This window comes from Cotesia glomerata, linkage group LG2 (assembly GCF_020080835.1).
Source record: "Cotesia glomerata isolate CgM1 linkage group LG2, MPM_Cglom_v2.3, whole genome shotgun sequence".
NCBI classification, from domain to species: Eukaryota; Metazoa; Arthropoda; class Insecta; order Hymenoptera; family Braconidae; genus Cotesia; species Cotesia glomerata.
The window spans coordinates 28,278,205-28,300,825 of record NC_058159.1 but is presented as its reverse complement, the minus strand read 5'-3'; the positions used below and the strand labels follow the sequence as shown (position 1 = coordinate 28,300,825).

At 27.0% G+C, this 22,621-nt stretch overlaps 2 protein-coding genes across 2 annotated transcripts; one reads left to right on the top strand and one right to left on the bottom strand.

The window, feature by feature from the left end:
• Positions 1 to 1,604: 1,604 nt before the first annotated feature.
• LOC123260218 (sodium channel protein Nach-like) lies at positions 1,605 to 20,074 on the bottom strand. Its single transcript, XM_044721239.1, has 11 exons — positions 19,818 to 20,074; positions 15,276 to 15,418; positions 15,114 to 15,177; positions 14,135 to 14,321; positions 13,899 to 14,044; positions 13,686 to 13,824; positions 5,764 to 6,058; positions 5,535 to 5,588; positions 3,054 to 3,246; positions 2,822 to 2,928; positions 1,605 to 1,908 (listed from the first exon to the last, which is right to left on the bottom strand). The coding sequence occupies exons 1-11, from the start codon at positions 20,021 to 20,023 to the stop codon at positions 1,625 to 1,627; spliced, it is 1,818 nt and encodes a 605-aa protein (XP_044577174.1). The 5' UTR covers positions 20,024 to 20,074; the 3' UTR covers positions 1,605 to 1,624.
• LOC123260226 (gustatory receptor 23a-like) lies at positions 7,764 to 8,945 on the top strand. The gene is made up of 4 exons (XM_044721262.1): positions 7,764 to 8,157; positions 8,237 to 8,489; positions 8,560 to 8,718; positions 8,798 to 8,945. The coding sequence occupies exons 1-4, from the start codon at positions 8,012 to 8,014 to the stop codon at positions 8,852 to 8,854; spliced, it is 615 nt and encodes a 204-aa protein (XP_044577197.1). The 5' UTR covers positions 7,764 to 8,011; the 3' UTR covers positions 8,855 to 8,945.
• Positions 20,075 to 22,621: the final 2,547 nt, after the last annotated feature.

Here is a 22,621-nt window from a genome sequence, read left to right as displayed (position 1 = left end):
TATTGATAATTAATATGTCACTTGTACAGGCAATTATATATTGCACCGATAAATAAATTTATTCGAAAAAGATAAAGGATTTTTAAAATTATTTGACACTTTATGTTAATAATAATTTATTTATTGTTTAGCAGTAGCTATTTTACAAGTTTTTTTACAATAGTTTACATCAATTAGTGTACATTAATATTTTGTTTAAAACTTGAAATTTTTCTTTTAATAATCTTTTAAGGGGCACAACCAGCGTGAAATTTTCAAAAAATCGATTTTTTTTTTCATATTTCGATAGATTATACCTTTAAAACTTTCAAACTTTATGTATAAAAACTAAACTTTATGTTTAAAAAAAAAAAAAAAAAATTATTACCAAGTTTACTTTACCGAAAAAATAACAATTCATTAATTTTTTTCTTTAAAGTAATTTATCCTAAAATTTCGACGTTAAATTTTTGAAAACAAAATCTAGGCAAAAAAAATATTAAATAATAAATTTTTTGCCTTATCAGGCATGCAAAAGAGAAAAAAAATCTCTTCAGCAGCAACTTGATGTCTTTGGACTTTACTACGGCTTGTCTTAGTGAGTTCTTTGGTAGCATCATCCTAGTCAGCCGTTGGCGATGCGCCTGTTATCTCATTCGCTGGCTTTGAAACTTTCTGAAACACTGCCACAGCTCTGAAGACACGGCCGTCGTTACATTCCATAAACCACGAGTTTCTCAAGTCGGCATATTTTTTTCAGAATTCAAAAATCTTGCATACTCTCGAGTCTCGAGTAACTCCTATATACTTACTTATTTATGTTTATTTAACTTTATTTTATTCATAATTTACACGGTACTTTCAGCGATAAAGTTTCAGCTAAATTTATCTTTTAAAAGTAACACGGCTAGTGATATTTAGCCGTCAGGCATCAAAGATGTTGTTCTTTTGCGCTTAGCGATAAACTTTGTCGCCGTCGAAGATTACTATTAAAACTTGTTTCGTGAGAACACTGACGTGAAAAATAGTCCAGCTCTGTCCGGACTCAACTCAAGACTTACTAGATTACCCGGTTGTGATACATAATATAACTTTCAATTCAGTAAGCTAGAGAGTTTTGTTTGCCGTGCATCCGTCCATTAACTTTTAGATAGTTTTAACAAAATATATACTTTTAATATTTTTTTTTACACTACTTTTTCCACTTAAATATTTTTTTATAAAGATTGCATTGATAAAAAATTTTAATAACTGTTGATAAATTAATTTATTAAAAAATTATTTATTTATTAATTACAATTAAATATTTCTAACTTTTAATAAATATTTTTAATTATTAAATAATATTTTTTATTCCTAAAAAAAGCTATCAAAATTTTTAAAAATCAATTTATGACTCCCTTAAAAATTCTTCTATCAACAGATAAAATAATTTTGGAAAAAATACATGATAAATTTCACTGAAAATTCTATCATAGATCTATTAAAAACAAAAAATATGAAAAATTCATCAATTTATTTTCTGCAGTATATCAAAGTTATATTTATCAAACAACAAACCATCTCAATTCGAATAAATTCAATAAATAAATAAATAACAAAATTTATTCAAGTACTCATTTAAATTCAAAAGTCAATTGTAAATTCAATATCTGAGTTTACGTCGCGGACGAACAATCTTATTTTTCATACCGACTCTCGGCTGTGACAGCAGCTCGTTCCAGTAGATTCTGTTAACGGATTGCATATCTGTAGCAGACCTTTCAGTGTCACCAGGGTCTCCCGGGTCCTCTATCGTGTTTCCAACTTCAGTTATTATTTTACCTGGACAGCAAATTTCATAAATAAAACCGAGGAAGAAATAACCCAGTTCAACAAGACTAAGAAGACTGAAGCCGATGAATATTCCACATATTCCTCCGATATTGCCTAGAATATAAAATATCAAAAGTTTGTATTTATATTTATATATACAATATATTTCATCAATACTTTTAACACTTGAAAAAAAAAAAAAAAAAAAAAAAAAAAAAAAAAAAAAAAAATATCCTGACTAAGAATCGAACCTGGAACATTTTGGTATCACTTAATGCCGTTTGACAGACAAAAAAAATTTGTGAGCTTTGAAACAAGATCAACAATTATAATGTGATTGATATAAATTTATCGGATCTAAAGTGGAACGTTTAATAGAACAGTTAAATAATTTAATTAATTAGCTTGCAATATTAACTAAATGATTGTAATTGACTGAAATTGAAGGACTAAAATAATCAATCAAAAATACAATTGTCAACATTTATAATACCAGCAGGGAGCTCGAATAACGTTGAATGATTACATATACTTCATTGTTGTCATTTGATAATACACAAGCTATTACGATTCCCGGTATAATTGGGTCAAAATATATCTATACATATATATGACCCGCGGGTATTGTTTAATACTTCCAATATACGCCCTTTCATCTCTTTTTAACAACGTTCTCTCATTCGCGCTTGGTAAATGTGTTTCATAGTGAAATTCCCGCGCTTAAATTACCATTGTCAATTGGAGCCTGTGATTTTATATCGTAAAATACCGGATGTGCTTTCACTGAAGCACGATAACCACCGCCTATCATTCATATACCAATAACACTAATATTTGTTCTCTTGATTATTATTATTTTTGTTGTTACACTCTAGGGTATTTCAATTTTGTAAAGTGTTCGGCTGTGTCATTGAAAATTTATTTTTTTAATTGCTAGAGGGAAAATCTACGAGCGAATAATTTGAATTTGTCTTAATAAAAATGAAAACAAGAAAAATATGATAATGTTATTGTAAAATGAACTTACTGAGTAGCTCGTACCAGTAATAGCCCAAGTCCATTTTGAGCCGTACACTTCCGAAGTTTATAAAGTAAATATGAACAATACTTTGATCCTTAACTTCAAGATTGTCCCTAAAGTTTAGCGGAAAGCTTAATATATTATGTAGTCGATGGGTTCATCGATTAAGGGATGGAGACGTGCTTCAAATGATGATAATACGCTTAAGAATATTACCTTCTAAGTTGGTGATACTTACAGTAATTCCGACTGATAATACCCTGTTTGAAGAGGCACGAAGTCATTAAAAACATAATAAGACACGTCGTTACACGCCGGATAGCAACTGTTACAGTGCAATAAGTTATCTCCGTCTCCTTCAACAGCTCTTTCGAAGTTTTCAACTTCTTCTGGATTTGTTACTTCGTGAGGTAATACTGACCACCATTTCACTGAATCAATACATAATTTATTATTGTATTTATAATAATAACTGTTTATATAATCAGGGGCCATTCACTAAGGTAATCGGAAAAAATAGACCCCGATAAAATAAACCTGGAAAAAATATTAAAATTATGAAAAATTCATATTATTTCATTAAAATTATTATGAAATAAAAATTATAATAATAATAATTGTAGGGTAAATACCCCAATAGATGGATGGTTAAGCAAACTCTCGTATTCTATTAAAAAAACATTATAGTAATATACAGATAAGTTGTGATTAAGTAAATTATATTTATGTAAAAATATATAATTAACCAGGAAAAAATAAGTAAAACTTCTTAAAACGTTGTAGTAATTAATAAAAAAGAAAAATGTAAGAAAAAGTCCAAAACCCCAGTAGATGGACAAAATCTCCAGTAGATGGACAGTCAATACCAATAGATGGACACTACTTACAAGCGATATTTTCGATTCATAATTTATATCAGAAATAATTAATTTATTAATTTTTTCCACTAAAAAATAAAGCTTGATAAAATTAAAAAGAAAAGGTGATAAATCGGATGGTAATTTTCAAAATACATCATAAAGTAATTTTATTAATTTTGAACACGTGATGCTTTCTCATGTAAAGTAACATACAAAATATATTAATATAAAGAATACTAATAATTAATAAATTATCAATATGAATTTATAAAACACAACGTTAAAAACATTATGTTGTCTTCTTCTTCCTTTTAATAGGTCTATTCTCTTTTACTTTTAAATTTTCTTCTCTCAATTTTCTCTTTTATTCTGCGTTTTCTTTTTTCTCTTCAATTTCCTCAATAATCATAATAATACTTTCATTTCCAGTACATGTCTGTTTGCTATAATCTTTACTCTTATTCTCACATTGATCCACCAATAAAATTAAAAACAAAAAATAAGAAAATTCATCATATAAACTCAGTGTCCATCTATTGGATAAAGGTAAGAAAAGTGTCACCAATAGATGGACACTAAATTCTATTATTTCTTTTCGATTTTATCATTAAAATATTATATTTCTAGCTTTGTTAGTAAAATATAAGCGTAATTATATGTACAAATCTTACTTTTTTTTATTATTTTTAATAATAATAAATAATGTCCACCAGCTATCTGCCACACGCTTACTAGTGGTGACGCTCTCGGAACAAAACCTCGAGACGTCCAATTTAAATAATTTTTTTAAACTATTATTATAAATAAAAAGTTGAAAAAAAATTACTTTTCGCTCTCAGAACTACTTGTAGACATAATAAAATATAACTACTTAAGATTGTTGTTCTTAAAACTAATGTAATTGCTTCTAGAAATAATATCTGTCCATCTATTGGGGGGTGTCCATCTATTGGGATATTTACCCTATCACACCCACAATTTTCCTGAAAAACAAGTACCCCCAGAATGATCGCTCCATTTTTTGTTACAAAAAAAAATATCATTATTATTTTTATTATTATTATAATTTTTATTTTATAATAATTTTAATGAAATAATATGAATTTTTCATAACTTTAATAATTTTTTTCAAGTCTGTTTTTTCCGGGATTCATTCACTAATTACGTAAAGGTATTAACGGGGCGGGGGGGGGGGGGGGGGGGAGAAAATCTCAACATGTCTTGATGTTGGGAAGGAAGGGGGTGAAATTCATCCTTACGTAATATTACGTGAATCAAAATTCAATATTAAAAATCTAATTCCATTTTGGATTCCAAATAATTTTCCTAATTTAAAAGTGTACAGTCGAATTTTTATTTTATTTAAATAATTTTTATTGCTTATTGAAAAAAAAAATAACTTATTAAAATTTCATTTGTTTTTATTGTTATCCATGTTTGGTTATATAGAAAAATTATAGTAAATTTTTTCGTGTATTATCGTATTTTATTATTTAAAAAATAAAAAACATTTCTTGTTAATAAATATTATTACTTGTTAAAGAATAAAAATGATGGATCCACATTGACCTGTAAGTTTTAGTGAAACTGATCTTTTCCTAACATAACAGTTTATTGTTTAGAAGATCAAGATAAAATCTTACGTAATAATCACCAAAATTGTTTGTACGTAATTAATGAATGGCCCCTCACAAAAATAGGAAAAAAATTTTTATTCGGTGCATTAATATAATAAAATAGATTTTTTGTAAAATTTAGTATTATTGATAAGATCTTAATTGCTTATGCCAAGTTTTTGGAGGAATTTTAAATAATTTGTTGGTTAATAATAATAAAAATCATGAAATAAAAAAATTAACCTTGATTACGATGAATGCAATCGCTGTTTTTGGTATTGCAAACTTTCCGGCTATCTGTGTGAATAATTAATTTTTTATAAGACAAAATCCAGAGCAATTAATGGAGTGGATTTAATGAGTAAAGAATTCGATAAGTGCAAACAGATGATTATACTTGAATGGCGACCAGCAGTAGAATAGAAAAGTTTAAGTTAATGAATGATGGAAAAGTCGATCGGTAATTCCTCACATTCATCGTTACCGCGTCGGGGCAAAGAGAAGGGTCTGCAGTTGCAGGTCTCCCAAATTGACTTAGCGCGACAGTCGACGATGCAATCACTGTAAGTGTAATTAGCCTGCAGTACTTTTTCCTCGTCGCTGAATATGCACTCCCGTTTCTCTTTAGGTACGCTTCTAACTGCTTCTGTGCTCGTGAATGATTTCACGGTTAGTTGGATGAAATTTTCCGTTGACGGTGATATCAGTACCTCGGATACACCACCACTGGTATTGTCGGGGTAATCACCAGAATTAAATATTGCTATCTGTAAAAACAATTTTTTTTTTTTTTCAATTAATTATTACATCATTATTATTATTAAAATGCTTAGATAATTATTTAATAGAAACTTCTCATGATTTATACAACACTTAATTGAAGAAATTAGTTGTATAGAAATAATCATTGTTTGTCATGTATTTAAAAAAAAATATTACTGTCATTAATGTAAAAAAAAAAAAAAAAAAAAAAAAAATCGTACTTTGTAAACGGAAAATTTTATGTACTGAAGTAAATAAAAACATTCTTCAAATGGTGAACACTAACAATTATTTTTTATGATGGAATTTTTTTTTTTTATTAATTTAAGCTATTAGAAAAATGTAACCCGATTTTTAGTTATATCCATATCAATAAATATATGTCATAATCTGTTTAAAAATTTGGTTTATATATTGATTATTTTTATATTATTATCAAGTGAAGGATAAATTATTTAAAATAAATTTATGAATAAGCGAAGGTAAATTGATTTTTTAAATAGTACACTATGAATATTTAATGATAGTAAGCAATTTATTGTTATAGTAATGTGTCATCGCTATTTTTTTTCTCATTTACTTAATATTCTTCCCTTCATTATCGGTATTACTGGTAAAGATAATTAGTTCAGTCATCACGCATCGAATGAATATCATGAAACGGAGATCGATTAGAGGATACGAGAAAATGCATTGAAAATATATCAGTTAACGATAGTCGTGTTAGAAATGTGGAAGCCAACAAATTTAATGGAGGCTTTGCTTCCAATATTTGCCCTTGATTGCGTATTTTGTCACGGAGTTATGCCGCGTAGCAGTGCTAAAAAATTTAAAATTAATTATTCTCTTGTGTATTCAGTTATTTCATTGATTTTATACGTTTTTTCTCTGATCATTATTATTACATTGAAGTTAGTGCATGTACAAGGATCAAATAGCTTTGATGTCACAGTCCAAATTACCCGTGGACTGTTTGTCACAATAATGATTATTAATATCATTATTAATTGGTCTTTTAGAAACGTGAGTACAGTAATCACCCTCATCCCTGACGAATCCAAAGTGCGGTAGAGTACGGTAATGTACGGCAAATTTACGGTAGGGTACGGTAGAGTATGGTACGTACAGTGATTTACCGTAATACAGTATGACACCGTAAATTACGGAGATTGTACGCCAAGGTACCGTGATTGTACAGTAATTTACCGTTATTGTACGGTAAGATACCGTGATTGTACGGTAAAATACCGTAATTGTTAGTAAAATACTATAATTATCCGGTAAAAAAAGTACTGTTTTTGTACGCTAAAGTACCATAATTGTACGGTAATGTACCGTAATTTTACGGTAACTTATCGCTAAAATAAGATATATTTGACGGTAGGTTACCATTGGAATACGGTAGTGCGGAAAGTTCAGAAGTATATATTCTACCGTATTTTCACCGTACGCTAACGTAATTGTACCGTATTTTTACCCTTCTATACCGTATTTTCACCGTTATTTACTGTACGTTACGGTGTTTTACGGTTACTACCGTGCAAGTAGAATTCTACTGTAATCTACGATGGCCATACAGTATATCGACCGTATTTTTACCGTATAATACCGTAATTCTACGGTATTTCAGATCCTCCAGGGATGTAATAAAAATCAATTATCTTTAACTGAAAATTTTTTTGTTTTAGAAAGCTATAAAACTTATTACGAATATTTTAAAAGCCGATGAAACACTTAAAAATTTTGGAATCAAAATAAACATTCAGGGAGAATTTTGTTTTGCTTTAAAAGTAGCTGTTTCTTGGATTTTTTATAATGTGTTTACCGGTCTGGTTGTAACTTTTTACGATTTCAAAAACCTTGAAAAAATAACTAAAATAGTAGTCATAGTTGTAGTAAACCATGCATTTTACGTAAATTTGTTAATTAATCTAAAATTTTTTCTGCTGATCAAGCACATGAAATTGCGGTTTAAACATATAAATAAAATACTGAAAAATTTTCTAAAATCACATTCCAAAAATATAACGCAAGAAGGAACAAATGATAGATGGGTAACTTCCGTTCAAAATAATTTGGGATTAGATTTTCTTTGTAACGTCAGGTAAAGTCCTACTATAGTAATTATTTTATTTTGTTTTTAAGAATTTCTTTAATCAAAAATTTTATTTCTTTCATTATAGACGCGTACATTTGGAATTGGTAATACTGTGCCGTAATACAACAACAATTTTCGGTACTCCACTCGCTTTTACTACAATTAGCTTTTTTGTTCACATTGTTTTTTCATTATACTGGCAATATTTAGAATTGATAAGAGCAAATTTTGATATTTATGAAATAATGCTTTCCATTGTAATAACTTCGATTTGGATAGTGCCTTTCTGTTTAAGCTTCCTCAGTGTTAATTATATATGTAAGGAGACCGTAAATGAGGTAATATATTATCTATCTATTTATCATTTACCACGAAAAAAATAATAATAGGACTTATGTTTCATTTTAGTGGAGGCAAACTGGTGTAATACTTAATAAATCGGAGCTCGAGTCCATTGGTACTGAATTCCAGACAGAAATACGCAACTTTTCGGCTCAAGTACAAAGAAACAATTTAAAGTTTTCACCATGTGGATTTTTTGATCTTAACTTTTACTTCGTTAGAGATGTAAGTTTAATAGTAAGTTATTTTTTTTCTTATTTTAAGAGCAATTATTAACAATAATAATAAATATATTTCTTTTCAGTTTACTGCAGCGGTGGCTACGTACTTAGTTATAATGCTCCAAAATTACCCTGACTAAAACTGAGCACCCGCAAAAATCGTCAAAATAGACAACCGCTTATATAGTGAGTGGCTTTATACTTTTTTCCAGTGAACTTAATATAATTAATCATTAATTTAAAATCAATTAGTATTTCTCTTATTTTTTTAAAATAATATTAATTAGAATTCTATACACATTTTTTATAAATCGACGGTCTAATTAGCAATTGGTCTAAATCCTTATTTTTTAGAGGGTAATTTTTTAACATTTTGATGTAGCAATAGTCTAATTATAAATTATTTGAATGATTCAAACGAAAATATTATACCTCTATTAGATATTAAATTGTTTTTTAAAGTTATAATAAATTTTAAATTAATTGTTTTTGCATAAAATTTGAGATTTTCTATAATGGAGTTAGACAATTTGTTAATTATAACGTCGAAACAGTACATCGCTTCAAGGTATTTGTTGTTAAATTAAGTAATCACTGTTTGTCACGTATCATCAAAAAAATTATTTTTGATAGTTTGAAATGTTTGTAAGCAAAATAAATAAAAAAATAATTATCATAAATGACTAAATAATCTTTTTTTTTATGTCACTTTATTATTCTATCCGTAAAATATTACCCGAATTTTATTTAGTGAAGAGGGTAAAGTTCGCGGTCAAATAGACAAATTTTGAAAAGATCAAAAAAATAAAATTATTGAAGTGAAACTTCTTTATCGACGTATGAGAGAAATTTTGTAGCAATGTAAAAAAAATCGTCACGATTTTCCGTTACGCGCCATGTTGTTTTTTTTTTATCAAAGTTCAGTATAGCGCCGTAAAGAGTAAATCTAGTAAGCATTATTAATTCCAAAAACAATTGAAAAAACAAATTAAATGATAATTTAAGAATAAAACAAAACAATTATTAGTAAATAAAAATAGTTATTAAATATCTGCTTTGAATTATTTTTACTAAGTTATGGCATGAAATATGAATATTAAAGTTCTTTATATAATTTTTGTAAACTGATTAATTAATTTTTAGATTAAATAATGGCAGAATCTAAAAAATCACAACAATGGTAATGACGATAAGATCATAATTAATGAATTACAATAATTATATCTAGCAGCCTTGCAGTCACTATGTGACTGCCGTGATTTGTGAACTATAAATAAATAAAATTTTGTTTTATTAAATAATGACTTTTGTTAAATTGCACTGTACTTTTTTATCTATTGATATTTTTAAAAATATAAGCTCATTTCGATGTTACACTCATCAAGAGCTTTCATTTGAGTACCCACATGCATTTTTGATATATTTTTCATATATACATATGTATAATATATATATATATTAGAGTGGTCCAAAAAAAAAAAGTTTTTTGCCTATCATCTTAAAAGCTTCTCTAAGGTATAAAAAAAATTCCCTTCAAAGCGCAGCTTGATATCTCAATTCTTCATGAAGCTCAATGAATTTTTATTTTCCCATTTAAATAACACGTAAAAAAATTTTATTTACGTTTTTATCCAGCAATAATACGAAAAAAATTTTTTTTGTATTTTTCGTCAATTATTCTTGTAGGAAATTTAATTCTCTAAAAAAAAGTACTGAGGTAGTTTCTTCGTAATCTTAACGAGTAAAAAGTTATTGAGTTTTAAATACTTGCACAAAAAAAATTTGAACGAAGATAGTTTCAAAGCAACTTTTCGAAAACTTTTCGGTAACTGCATGTATTTATTTCAAAATTTATCAAACTAGACTGTTTCTAATATAATTAACACCTGTCTTTTGGTGAAGTATTAACTGTGAATGATGAATAATTTCTCTCATTACAATTTGGATATTTTTTCTTATGAGCAGTGATTTATTAAAATTGAACTTGAATTTCATTACGGAATCTGAATCAAGAGCAAGCTAGTACTTCCGGATGTATACCAAATTTAATTTTTTTATTTAAGAAGATGTAGGACAGGTAGAACAGGTGAATATTTAAATTTTGAACATGATGCTGGGACGCTTTTTGACCGAATGAAAAATCACGAAACTTTGCAGGAGTACGTAAATAGAAGTCCTTCGTGAATTGATTCTTTTATTTTTAAATTTAATCATTGAAAAAAAAAATGATAAATAAACAAGTAGAGTTAGTGCGGAAAACTGCCTTATCTCAGGAGTCATCACATATTTAAGTAAATAAGCTTGACTATAAAAAAATTGCTAATAAACATACAACCAATATAATCTTTGAGACTGATTTAATTTTTGGTTATTTCTTATTTTAGTTTATATGACTTATAAGACATAATTATTAAAATGCAGCTAGGTTGAAGTAAAAAACTAATTGTCAACGAAAAATTTAATTTACTATATATCTTCATGTAGGCCGCAAGAGAGTGCTAAAAGTAAATTATCTAGTTTAATTTTTTTAAGCAGTGGTTAGAGTATTTACAAAGTCTGGTAATCTCCTTCAGTGCATTTAACATGTGGTTCAAATAAACAAACCGATATATTGAATTGTCATTTGTTATCACTGGTCCAGACTGAATGACCGATATCAGACTGTATACTATGTTTTTAAGAAAAAAATATAAATTACTTAATCAAATACTTTGAAACAGAAAATGTGATACAACATGAATTCTAAAATCATATCTGATTAAATTTTCTTTTATTGCGAGTATTTAAAGCTTAATAACTTTTTACTTGTTAGGATTACGAAAAAACTACCTTAGTACTTTTTTATAGAGAATTAAATTTCCTACAAGAATAATTGACGAAAAATACAAAAAAAAATTTTTTTCGTAGTTTTACCGGATGAAAACGTAAATAAAATTTTTTGATGTGTTATTTAAATGGGAAAATAAAAATTCATTGAGCTTCATGAACAATTGAGATATCAAGCTGCGCTTTGGAGAGAATTTTTTTTATACCTTAGAGAAGTTTTTGAAACAGCAGCACTTGAAAAAAAAATAAAAATGTTTTTTTTGGACCACTCTAATATATATATCTATATAAATATATATATATATATATATATATATATATATATATATATATATATATATATATATATAATACATATAAATATATGAAAAATTGTTGTGGGTACTTAAATTAAAGGTCTTGATGAGTGTATCATCGGGATGAGCTTATATCTTTAACAACGTCAATAGTTCACTTGGGTCAATACAGGGTCATTTCTTAACTATGTATCTAGAGATAGAGCATTTTCAAATTCAGCCTAAATACTTATCATCATAAATTAACTATTGGTGAAAATGATATGAAACCTTAAAAAGGCACAACTCCAGGTCAAAACTTTTCCAACGATACCAAATTTAACCATAAAAACCTATCTATATATATATAGGAGACTTTCTATAGATATAGATAGTCACTCATCACGATATCTCTGGAACTATAAGACCTAGAGACTTGAAATTTGGCAGGAATATTCCTTTTGCCAAGTAGAGGTCAGCTAAGAACGGATTTCACGAAATTCCACCCACAAGGGGTTGCGGGGTGTTCACGAAAAAATTCATATTTTTCAATTATGGCTTTTAATAGTTCAAAACTTGGTCAGAATGTTTCAAATTACATTTAGAAATTTTTTAAAAACGAATTCTGTGACATTCCACCCCCCTGGCGTGCCCGTGCGTGGGCGTCAAATTAAGAAAAAATTCGTAAATTTCAATCTATAGCTATTAATACTTTGAAACATGGCCAGAATGCTTTTTTGGCGTTTTTGAGCTGTTAAGAATAAATTTCATTAAATTCTACTCCCACATGTCCGTGCGTGGGCGTAAAATTAAAAGAAATTGTACCTTTTAATCTATAGCAGCTAAAGGATTGAAACTTGGCCAGATTGATTTTTTTGGAGTTTTTGAGCTGTAAAGAATGAATTTTATGAAATGCCACCCTCACAAATCCTTGCGTGGGCGTTAATTAAAAAATTATAATATTCAGTTCCTAAAGGATAATAAGAAGGCATTAAATATAAAAAAAATTAAAAATTTTTATATAAGGTAAAAGCCCTAATAGATGATCATGTACCATTATATGATCACTCTATGTATTTGTATACCTATATTTGTGAATATAGATATACAAATACACGGCCGTTACCCGCCAAATTTATTCCAAAAAGTTATTTTTAAAAAACTGCATTTTTAATTTGTTAAAATTTATAGATGTTAATTTTTTTTGCCATAATTTATTTGTTAAAAACCTATTTAAATTATTAAACATCTGCTAAATTAATTTTCATAGACGTGAACATGATAGCCTGAGTTTGAATTTTTCATATTTAATCTATATTTTTATAAATTGAATATGAATAACATATTTCAAACCCTGACATTCATGCTCACATCTATCCATGGTGTAGGCCTACTGGGGATCCCGTCAATCATTATTTTTAACTCATATAAATTTATAATGCCCTAATTTATTATCTGAGTGTGTAAATTTCATAAAATTCATTTATGATATAACTACTTACGTAGTTAGATAACAAAATTAATATTTTTCGCGCCTGGCGTATATTGTACGCCACGCGAAGCGGGCGGGTAACGGCTAGTTTTATCATATAAATACACTGGCCACGAAATTTCGTTTATTCTCTTAATAACAAAAATAAGAACAATGATAAAATGAATTACTTATATCATTTGTATGCATGTCTATAATACTAAAATAGCTTTAATTTAATCCGGAAAAATTTTTTTTTCTCAAGTCTCATCTACCCAATTTATGTGAAGTTGTAAATTGTAAAAAAATGATGTCATAAAGAAGTTTCACTTCTTACCTGTGTACTCTGGTACACACACATATTTTTTTTATTATTAGTTTAAGGAATTTTTTAATTACCTTCCAACCGATCATTTCAAAAAATGTAAAAAAATAATCTTCCAGCTCTGGTTCTAACACAATTGACAGTCCATTGGCAATTCCTGAATTTCCTATCTTGAGGGACCGCAACGGTTTATGTTTTTTAAATTCCTTGTCTCTATAATTATCAACCATAAATTTAATGTTTGTAATCCAATAAAGAGAAAAAAAATGAAGTAATTAAAAAATTACGTGATAATTTCGTCCGGCTCACGTATGTAATTGAATATGCAGCAGTATCCATGCTGGTTTTTACGAAACTTGAATAAATCCGAGCAATTAACAAGTTTATTTCGAAAGTAACAGGACTGTATTCCCTTTGTACAACTTGGAGATAGCTTAACAAACATTTAATCCAGTTATGTAATAATATAATATTGTCTAGAACTTTGAAACCTTAATGTTGATGCAATATATTATAGACTCACTCGCTTCAATAACGGTGTAACGTCGTAATCATCCTCACGATAAAACTTACGCAGCACTTCATCAATCAACAAATCCATTTTCTCGTCGGTTTCGGTTCGATCGTATCCAGTTTCATAGAGACTGCCTAGTCCAAGGATCATTTTCATCACTTCGATAAATGAAGCATTCGTTGCTTTAGCGTCGATACTAAATTTTATAAAATTAATTATCTTCAATGAAAAATTGATCGAATTATTTTAATTTCAAAAAAAATTTATTAAAAGTCTAATTATTTTCTAGCTAATAACCAATCAAAAATTTTTCAAGTTAATTTTTTTTTCTTACAATAAAAAACTTCTAATTTTAACAAAGAAAAAATTTAATTTAAATTATTTTTAACATACAAGCGCATATTAAGTTAGAACAATAATTAAAATAATTAATGCTAAATTAAATAATTTTTTTAAACAATTGTTTAGTTTGACGATCAACTGATTTTTTTTTACTTTAAACATTATTTTTTTTTAAATAATCTACTTCATTAAAAATTTATGAAAATTGATATAAAATTTTTTAACTACTTTTGAAAATTTAAATGTTAAAAAAATTATTGATTTATGCTAAATTAAATAATTTTTTAAAGCAATCGTTTAGTTTGACGATCAACTGATTTTTTTTACTTTAAAAATTATTTTTTTTAAATAATCTAATTCATTACAAACTTATGAAAATTAATATAAAATTTTTTAATTACTTTTGAAGATTTAAATGTTAAAAAAATATATTTAAAATAATCTATCAAAAATGATATTTTTTATTATTTAAATTTTTCTATAAATTTTTTTGATCGAGAAATTGATATAAAAAAAATTATTTTGTTTATTTTTATTCAATTTTTTACGAATTAAAAACAACGTGGGGTTAAAAAAAATTTTTAATTTTATTTTTACGAGTTGAAATAATGTGAACCTAAAACAAAATAATAATAAACCTACTTACAGTTCTTGAGCGAAAATTTCAACCGCTTTCCTGCTCATCCGATTAATATTACAAATAGAAACACCTAAAAAAAAAAAGTAGGCTCTAAAAATCAATTAATTTTTTCACTTCCATAAATTTACTAATAAAAGGTTTAATTATACGTTACAAAATAATGTTTACCTGGTAAATCGAGCTCGTTGGACGGGTAATGGTCCGAATCTACCAGAGTCACCACCGGCGTATCGACATACTGTTTCCAAAGACTGAATATAGTAACACTCAGCGTGCACAAAGTTACCGTATGAATTATTATCCAGAAAACTCTGCCCAGGACAATAACCGATATCCATAAATCATTGCCCGTTATCCATCAATTACAATAGTGTAAATATATCAACCAATTAATTAATTTGCTCATCCATTCATTCATTCATCCGTTACACAACAAATTAATTCATTAATTAATTCATCAATTATTTTAGAAAAAAAACCCCATCCAATTTCAACCGAAATTGATTTCGACGATCTAATTAGCAATTGGTCTAAATCCTTATTTTTTAGAGGGTACTTTTTTAATATTGATGTAGCAATAGTCTAATTATAAATTATTTGAATGATCCAAACTAAAATGTTATACCTTTATTAGATATTAAATTGTTTTTTAAAGTTAATTATTTATTTATTTATTTCTTTACATTAAGACCCAACAGCAATAGCCAATAACAGGGTCACTACATGATAACTTTAACGTCTTTTTACAAGATTATATTACATATAAAAGAAAAGGTATAAACAATAATGTTTTAATGCACTTGCATTTTGAGAAAAATGAAAAGAAAAGAAAAAAAAAAAGGAGAATAAAAACAGAAAAATTTGTGTTTTTTAAACATCTGTATAAATTTGAAAACTTAGCCAAAAGAATTTAAATTGGTAATGATATATTATTTAGTCGAATAATATACAATTTAATATCGAAAATCTCTAGGAAAAAATATTTGAATTATGCCACACGGAAAAAAGTAAACTGTAATATTCACTCGGATTCCGGTTAATTTTTATAGTTTCAAACAGTAAAGCGGACTTAATGTAGAAAGTATAAAAGCCACAATTTATAACTTAATATTGAAAATAAGTGATTAGTAGCTGTCACTATAGTAAATAACGACTATTTTATCTTAAAAAATTACAGTTTTAAATAGTAAAAATTATACTTTTAAAATATACATTTTACCAGTTCAAGCAAGTCAATAATTACAATCCGAACAAAAACAGTTTCACTGTAAAAAAATCGCGCCAAGTCCACGTTCATAAAACTATTAAGAAAAAAAAATTTGTTTTTCTCTTTACGAAAAGATATAAAATAAAAAAATCCAAGTAACCGATATGATTGTTTATGATTTTCGGAAATTAAAAAAAATTTTGTTATAAATTTAAAAATTAAAAAAAAAGTTTGGAACGTATTTAGTGTGCGCGGTTGCAAAATTTAAAAAAATTGAAATACACAATGACGCACACGAAGTACGTTCCAAAATTTTTTTCTTAATTTTTAAATTTATAACAAAATTTTTTTTAATTTCCGAAAATCATAAACAATTATATCGGTTACTTGGATTTTTTAATTTTTTTATTTTATATATTTTTGTAAAGAAAAAAACAAATTTTTTTTTTCTTAATAGTCTTATGAACGTGGACTTGGCGCGATTTTTTTTTACAGTGAAACTGTTTTTGTTCGGATTTTAGTATTTTTTGTAATTATAATAAAAATTTGCAATTGGTACCAACTTAATTAAATCTCGCGTTGGTTGCATTTTTTATAGCAAACTATCCCCTTAAAACTACAGTTTATGTAAAAATAATTCCAGCGCACCCTGGCGGGTGTAGATGCAAGCTGTGAAATATCTATTTTTAACTGTAGTTTCCCATCTAATGAAGGATTACTATGCATTCTCGAATTATTTAGTCTGTGGCAGATCACTTTGCCCATCGAAAAAAAAGTCAGGATCGAAATTTTTGCGTTGCTATAGTTTGTGCTGATTAAATTTAATAATTTCAAGTAGATTAATTGTTATAAGTGAATATAATTAATTAATAACAGTCAAATAAAGTATGAATTACTGTTATAATGTACAATTTAGGAAAAAAAAGTACCGTAGAATTAAATAAAATTTTGCAACCTCAAAATACCGTTCTGCTTACAGTAAACACAGTCGGTAGTCTGGCGCTCCGTTTACAGCAGATTTGAACGGAACTTGGCGCCAGATTCTACCGAATCTGTGAATTTGATTTTTAGTGTAGCGTTTAAAATTTACCATTTTACTTTGTAAATATTGACGTTGCTTGTATTAGAAATTTACTAACTTTATTTTATATTTTTTTATTATTTCGATTTTTACTTGTATACCGTTCTTGGTTTTTACAAGGCTGGGTAGGTAGTAGCTGTCGCATTCCGCGAGTGCGCCACCGTCCTGTGTTTTTGTACTGTCCTTGTTTTTATTCAACGCTTTTTTGGACCCCAGCACATCCTCTTTTCGCTCCTGTATTTTCACTACATAGTCAACCTTATTTTTCGCACATTTGTATACTCAACTCTTTATTATTATCACGCGGCTGTGGACCGAATTGTGCTTTCTGTACTGTATATACCCTATTCCTCACCCCTTTCTATCGGTTGTTGGAATAGTGGCGATGGGGAAACCACAGAGAAAACCCATGCCAGTACAGTTCGGCTACCGGAGTGACCCCCGACGGTTGGTGTTGGAACTATTCGAACAACCGTCGGGGCTCGAACCCTCGCCTCACGGCATGATGTGCGAGCGAACTAACGGTTTAATGACTTAAGGGGGGAAATACGTGTAGAAGGCCGTTTTCATCCTGATTTTCATTAATTTTTTTAAGGTACAAAAAATTAATATTATTTATTGAAACTATCAGGTTATTTTATACATATATTTATGAGTATTTTTTCGTATTAAACAATAATATAAGTTAACAAATAGCGGAGATATCAGCTGATAAACATCGTAGGTTATCATCCGACTTAGCAGTCTATGTGCAGTATGGAAGCCACAATTTTTATTGGAAATCAATGGAACAGAAAAATTACTTCATTTATATGTGTATCTTCGATATGAACCTCAATTTAAAAAAAAAAAAAGTAAAAATTTGCATTTTTTAGAAGGCTGTGAAATTAAGTCGTGATTTTTTACCACTTTTTCACACATTGTTTATTAAAAAAAAATAGTTTAAATAAAAATATCGCTTTCAATTGAGGTTCATATTCAAGGTAATTATATAAAGAAAATTATAAGCCATATCGCAAGATGATTGGTTTAAAACTCTTTGAGCTAGACTGCACACAGTTTTGAAAAAACTCGTTTCGAGAAAAAGGCGTTTGAAAAAAAAGTGACAGAAAAAGTTCATGTAAAATAGTATTAAAGTTATTACTAAATCGCTTATAACTTTTGAACGAATATGAATTTTGACTTGAAATTTTATATCTATATTTTTGAATAGTTTTACAGGCGATTTATAAAAAAAAAAACAATTGAATTTTTTTTAAGCCTGTACACGTATTTCCCCCCTTAACCCGCTCGGCCATCATGCCACGTTAACTTTATTTTATACTTTTTACATATCATAAGATCATTTTTTAGGTACGAAATGATACACTGATAGAAGGATTTGTTTATAGTTAAAAATATTTGTTAATATTTAACAAATCATTTATTAGAGACCACTTTTTAGTCCTTAACAAATATTTCTTAGTATTTAAAAAGATTTATTAATATTTAATAAATGAATATCTGATTTATTAAATACAAACAAATCATTTTAAATACTAAAAAATATTTGTTTGATACTAAAAAATGGTCTCTAATAAATGATTTGTTAACTATTAACAAATATTTTTTTAATATAAATAAATCCTTCTATCAGTGTAAATATCAAAGTCTGAATTCTTAATTATTATACTTTAAAATTTTAGACATTCACATAGCGAATATTACTGTTTGAAATAGTATTTTCTTCCATGTAAAGAGTAAATTGTAACGTTTAAATTATAAATATTATAAAGTGAATAGTAAAATCACGATTTTACTGTTTGAAATGGTAATTTTTAGCAGTTGATCATTATTTATTATAAATCGACTGTTATTTATTACAGTTTACTTTTTTCCGTGCATTATTACAAAATATTGTTCCAAGTTTTGATTCAAGGCCACAAGCGTTGTAATAATAAACTGAAAAGTGTTTAATAAATAATTTAATAGAGTTATTTTATCCCAGGAGCTTGTTGAAGTTGTTCCAGCCTCCGAGGATGTTTGACGATGATTGATAATAAATTTTGAACTAATTGTTCTTTCATACAAATGGAAGGTTCTTTGAAATGAACTTACTCAAGATTATTTAAAAATTAAATATTGAAATTGTTATGTAAATAAATAATTTCTTTGAAATTGTAGTGTAAGAAATTAAAAAAGCTAAGCTTACTAAATTTTTTAAAATTTTGTGCAAAAAAAATTATTTCAATAAAAAAATCAATTTATTAATAAAGTTACTTACAATTTCCACGAAAATTGCCGAACTTACAATAAAAAAAAGTAAGCGAATAATACAGGGTGCTCATGATAGTATCCATTTTAACGTAAAAACAAAATTTGTATTATAGACAATTTGCTAATTAGAACGTCGATTTGTATTTATTGTAATTATTTTATTTACCTTTCACGAACTGGGCGTCCCGGTTCTGTCAAATATTTGTAACCAACCAGACTCGTATTGTCGCAAAAAAGCTTTACATGCTTCTTGAGAATTATTATAAATTTTCCCCAAGCTGTGGTGGCTCGTTTTGGTTTTGCTGACGACACCCAACGATTCTGAGGCCGACGGAAATTTTTTTTATCTACTCTGATACTTATTGTCTCCATTTTATTTATTTGTCTTTATTGGTAAGCTATTTTGCAGCTATTGAGCGACAAGGACTGGAAAATGTCGGCAATAATATTAAAATAAATAATTAATAAATGATTAAACGACATTCATCGATTGATAGACAGAAGAGCGGGCTTTCTTTAACATTGACCGCAAGATAATCTGTGATTTGATTTACGTCTGACCTAAAAGCGGCTGCTTCACTTGCATTATCACACGCATCATCTTTTCTACAGCCTTTAACCGTGTATATATAATTACACATGTTCGCAAGGTTACAGTGCAGAGATAAAAATTAATCCATCATGAATTGTTGATAAATGGATGGTAACCTTGTGGTATACAATAATTAATAAATAATGAATATGGGAACGTGGCAGATGTTGAATCAGTTTTATCGTTAATTGTTAACTCGTTATTATTGTTACTGTACACCGGGTATGTGGTTATAATGTACATGCCATTTAAGCGTGATAATTATATTCGATTGAAGGATCCGTATTTGAGGCTTTAATAAATTATTTTATTTTTTTTAATTATACGCGTACATCGATTCCTCTAATTAATATTTTTATAAATTAATTAATTAATTTAATAATACTTCATTGTAATTAAAATTAAAATAAAATGTTTTTTCTCATTATCGGTAGGTCAGCAAAAAAAAATAGATAATTTTTAAAAATAAATCAGATGGACCCCCATAAAAAAAAAATATATGTCGAAATATATAAAAAATGTATAAAAAAATATATAAATATATAAAAAATATGTATAGTAAATATATTTTTAATAACTAACTTTTAGCCAATTTTCATATATATTTTAAATATATTTTAGATATATTCAAGATATATCTTAAAATACATAAAAAATACATAAAAAATATAAAAAAAATATATTTGAAATATATAAAATATATATGAAAATCGGCCAAAAGTTAGTTATTAAAAATATATTTAATATACATAATTTATATATGTTTATATATTTTTTATAGATTTGTAATATATTTAAAATATATTTTTTATGTATTTCGACGTATATTTATTTTATATTTTTTTTCATGGGAGGAAGCGATTACTTGATTACGTTTAATAAATTGAAAAAAAAATTTCATTTTAAATAATTATGCTATTTCTTACTCTTTCACTTGCTTTCTTTGATTCATTTTTAATCTAGGGTATTTTTTAATTTTTTATTATTATTATCATAGAAATTATTAATATTATAAGTGCAATTTAGAAACGTCTTAAAAACGTGAACTTTGCAATTAAATTTTTAGTACAATGTAAGTTCCAAAAAAATTCATCTACACTGAGAAAAAAAATACTTTTACTCAATTAAAAATTTCTTGATTCAAGAAATTCGATGACGATAACATATTCTATTATTATTAATTATTAATTTCTAAAGAGAAGAGCTTCAATATTTATATTTTGATAATAGATAAATTAAAGAATAGCTTTATTTAAATTAAATAAAAATTATTTCAATCAATTTAACAAGTTCTTAAGCTAAGAATATATATTCTTGAAAATTTTCAAGAGCATGAATTCTTGTAACAAGAAAATTTTCTTAATAAAAGTATTTTTTTTTCTCAATCTAGTTGAAAAATTATGTTTTAATGATAAAAATTCCGAATTTAATTAACGTTATTGAAATTGATAAATATTTTTTATAATTAACTTTTTTTTTTTAAGTTTTTAATAATGAAAAAAAAATTTCTTTTTATTTTTGTGTATTTATGATTACAATGTTATTTTTTTTTCTTTTGGTTCATTTATTAAAAATTGTATAATAAAATATTTTATAGTTGAATTAATAATCATTAGGATAATAAATGTCAATATTTAAAAATCATTACAGAGAATTACTTAAAAATTGTGAATAAAACAATTGTGCTTTGTATTTTTTATTTAAAATGTTTCACTGATTGGCTCTTTGTCCGATAGTTCAAGTGAAAAGTTAAATTCATTAGCGAGGATTTAAAAAAATAGTATTATGGAAAATAAATTGCAGATTCTATCTCGTTAACCAGATTCAACAGTTTGACTTTATTACCTCAGATACTAGGAAAAAAAAAAATTCTTTATTGATTTTTGTTTAATTTATAAATTTTTAAATTGTATAAAATGAGAACTATAAAATAAATGAATCCAACTTGACTAAAAGCTTTGTAACGTTCAAATTTTTGCATTATTACGCTCTCAATAATTTAAAATCTCCCATAAAAATTTCTGCCTTACGAGTGGAACGCGGAAAATTCCTCACGGAAAATCCCGGAGGCATCCCCCAGGAGTGAATTTCTTAACACAGAAAATTTATAGAGAAAATTAAGAAATAAATTCAAAGAACATTATCATTATTCTGATAATAAATATAAAACACTCGGGGCAATATTAAGTGTTATTGCAAGCAGAGCATTAAATAAAATACGGGGAAAAAAATTTGCGTATAAAAATGATAAAATTGAGGGAATAAAAAAAAATCACGGTATTTAATATTGATAAGACAATTTGGTGGATTTTACGAGGCTATAACTAGAACGCACTCCAGCATATGCGATACTTCCATAACTCTTGGGAAATCCACAG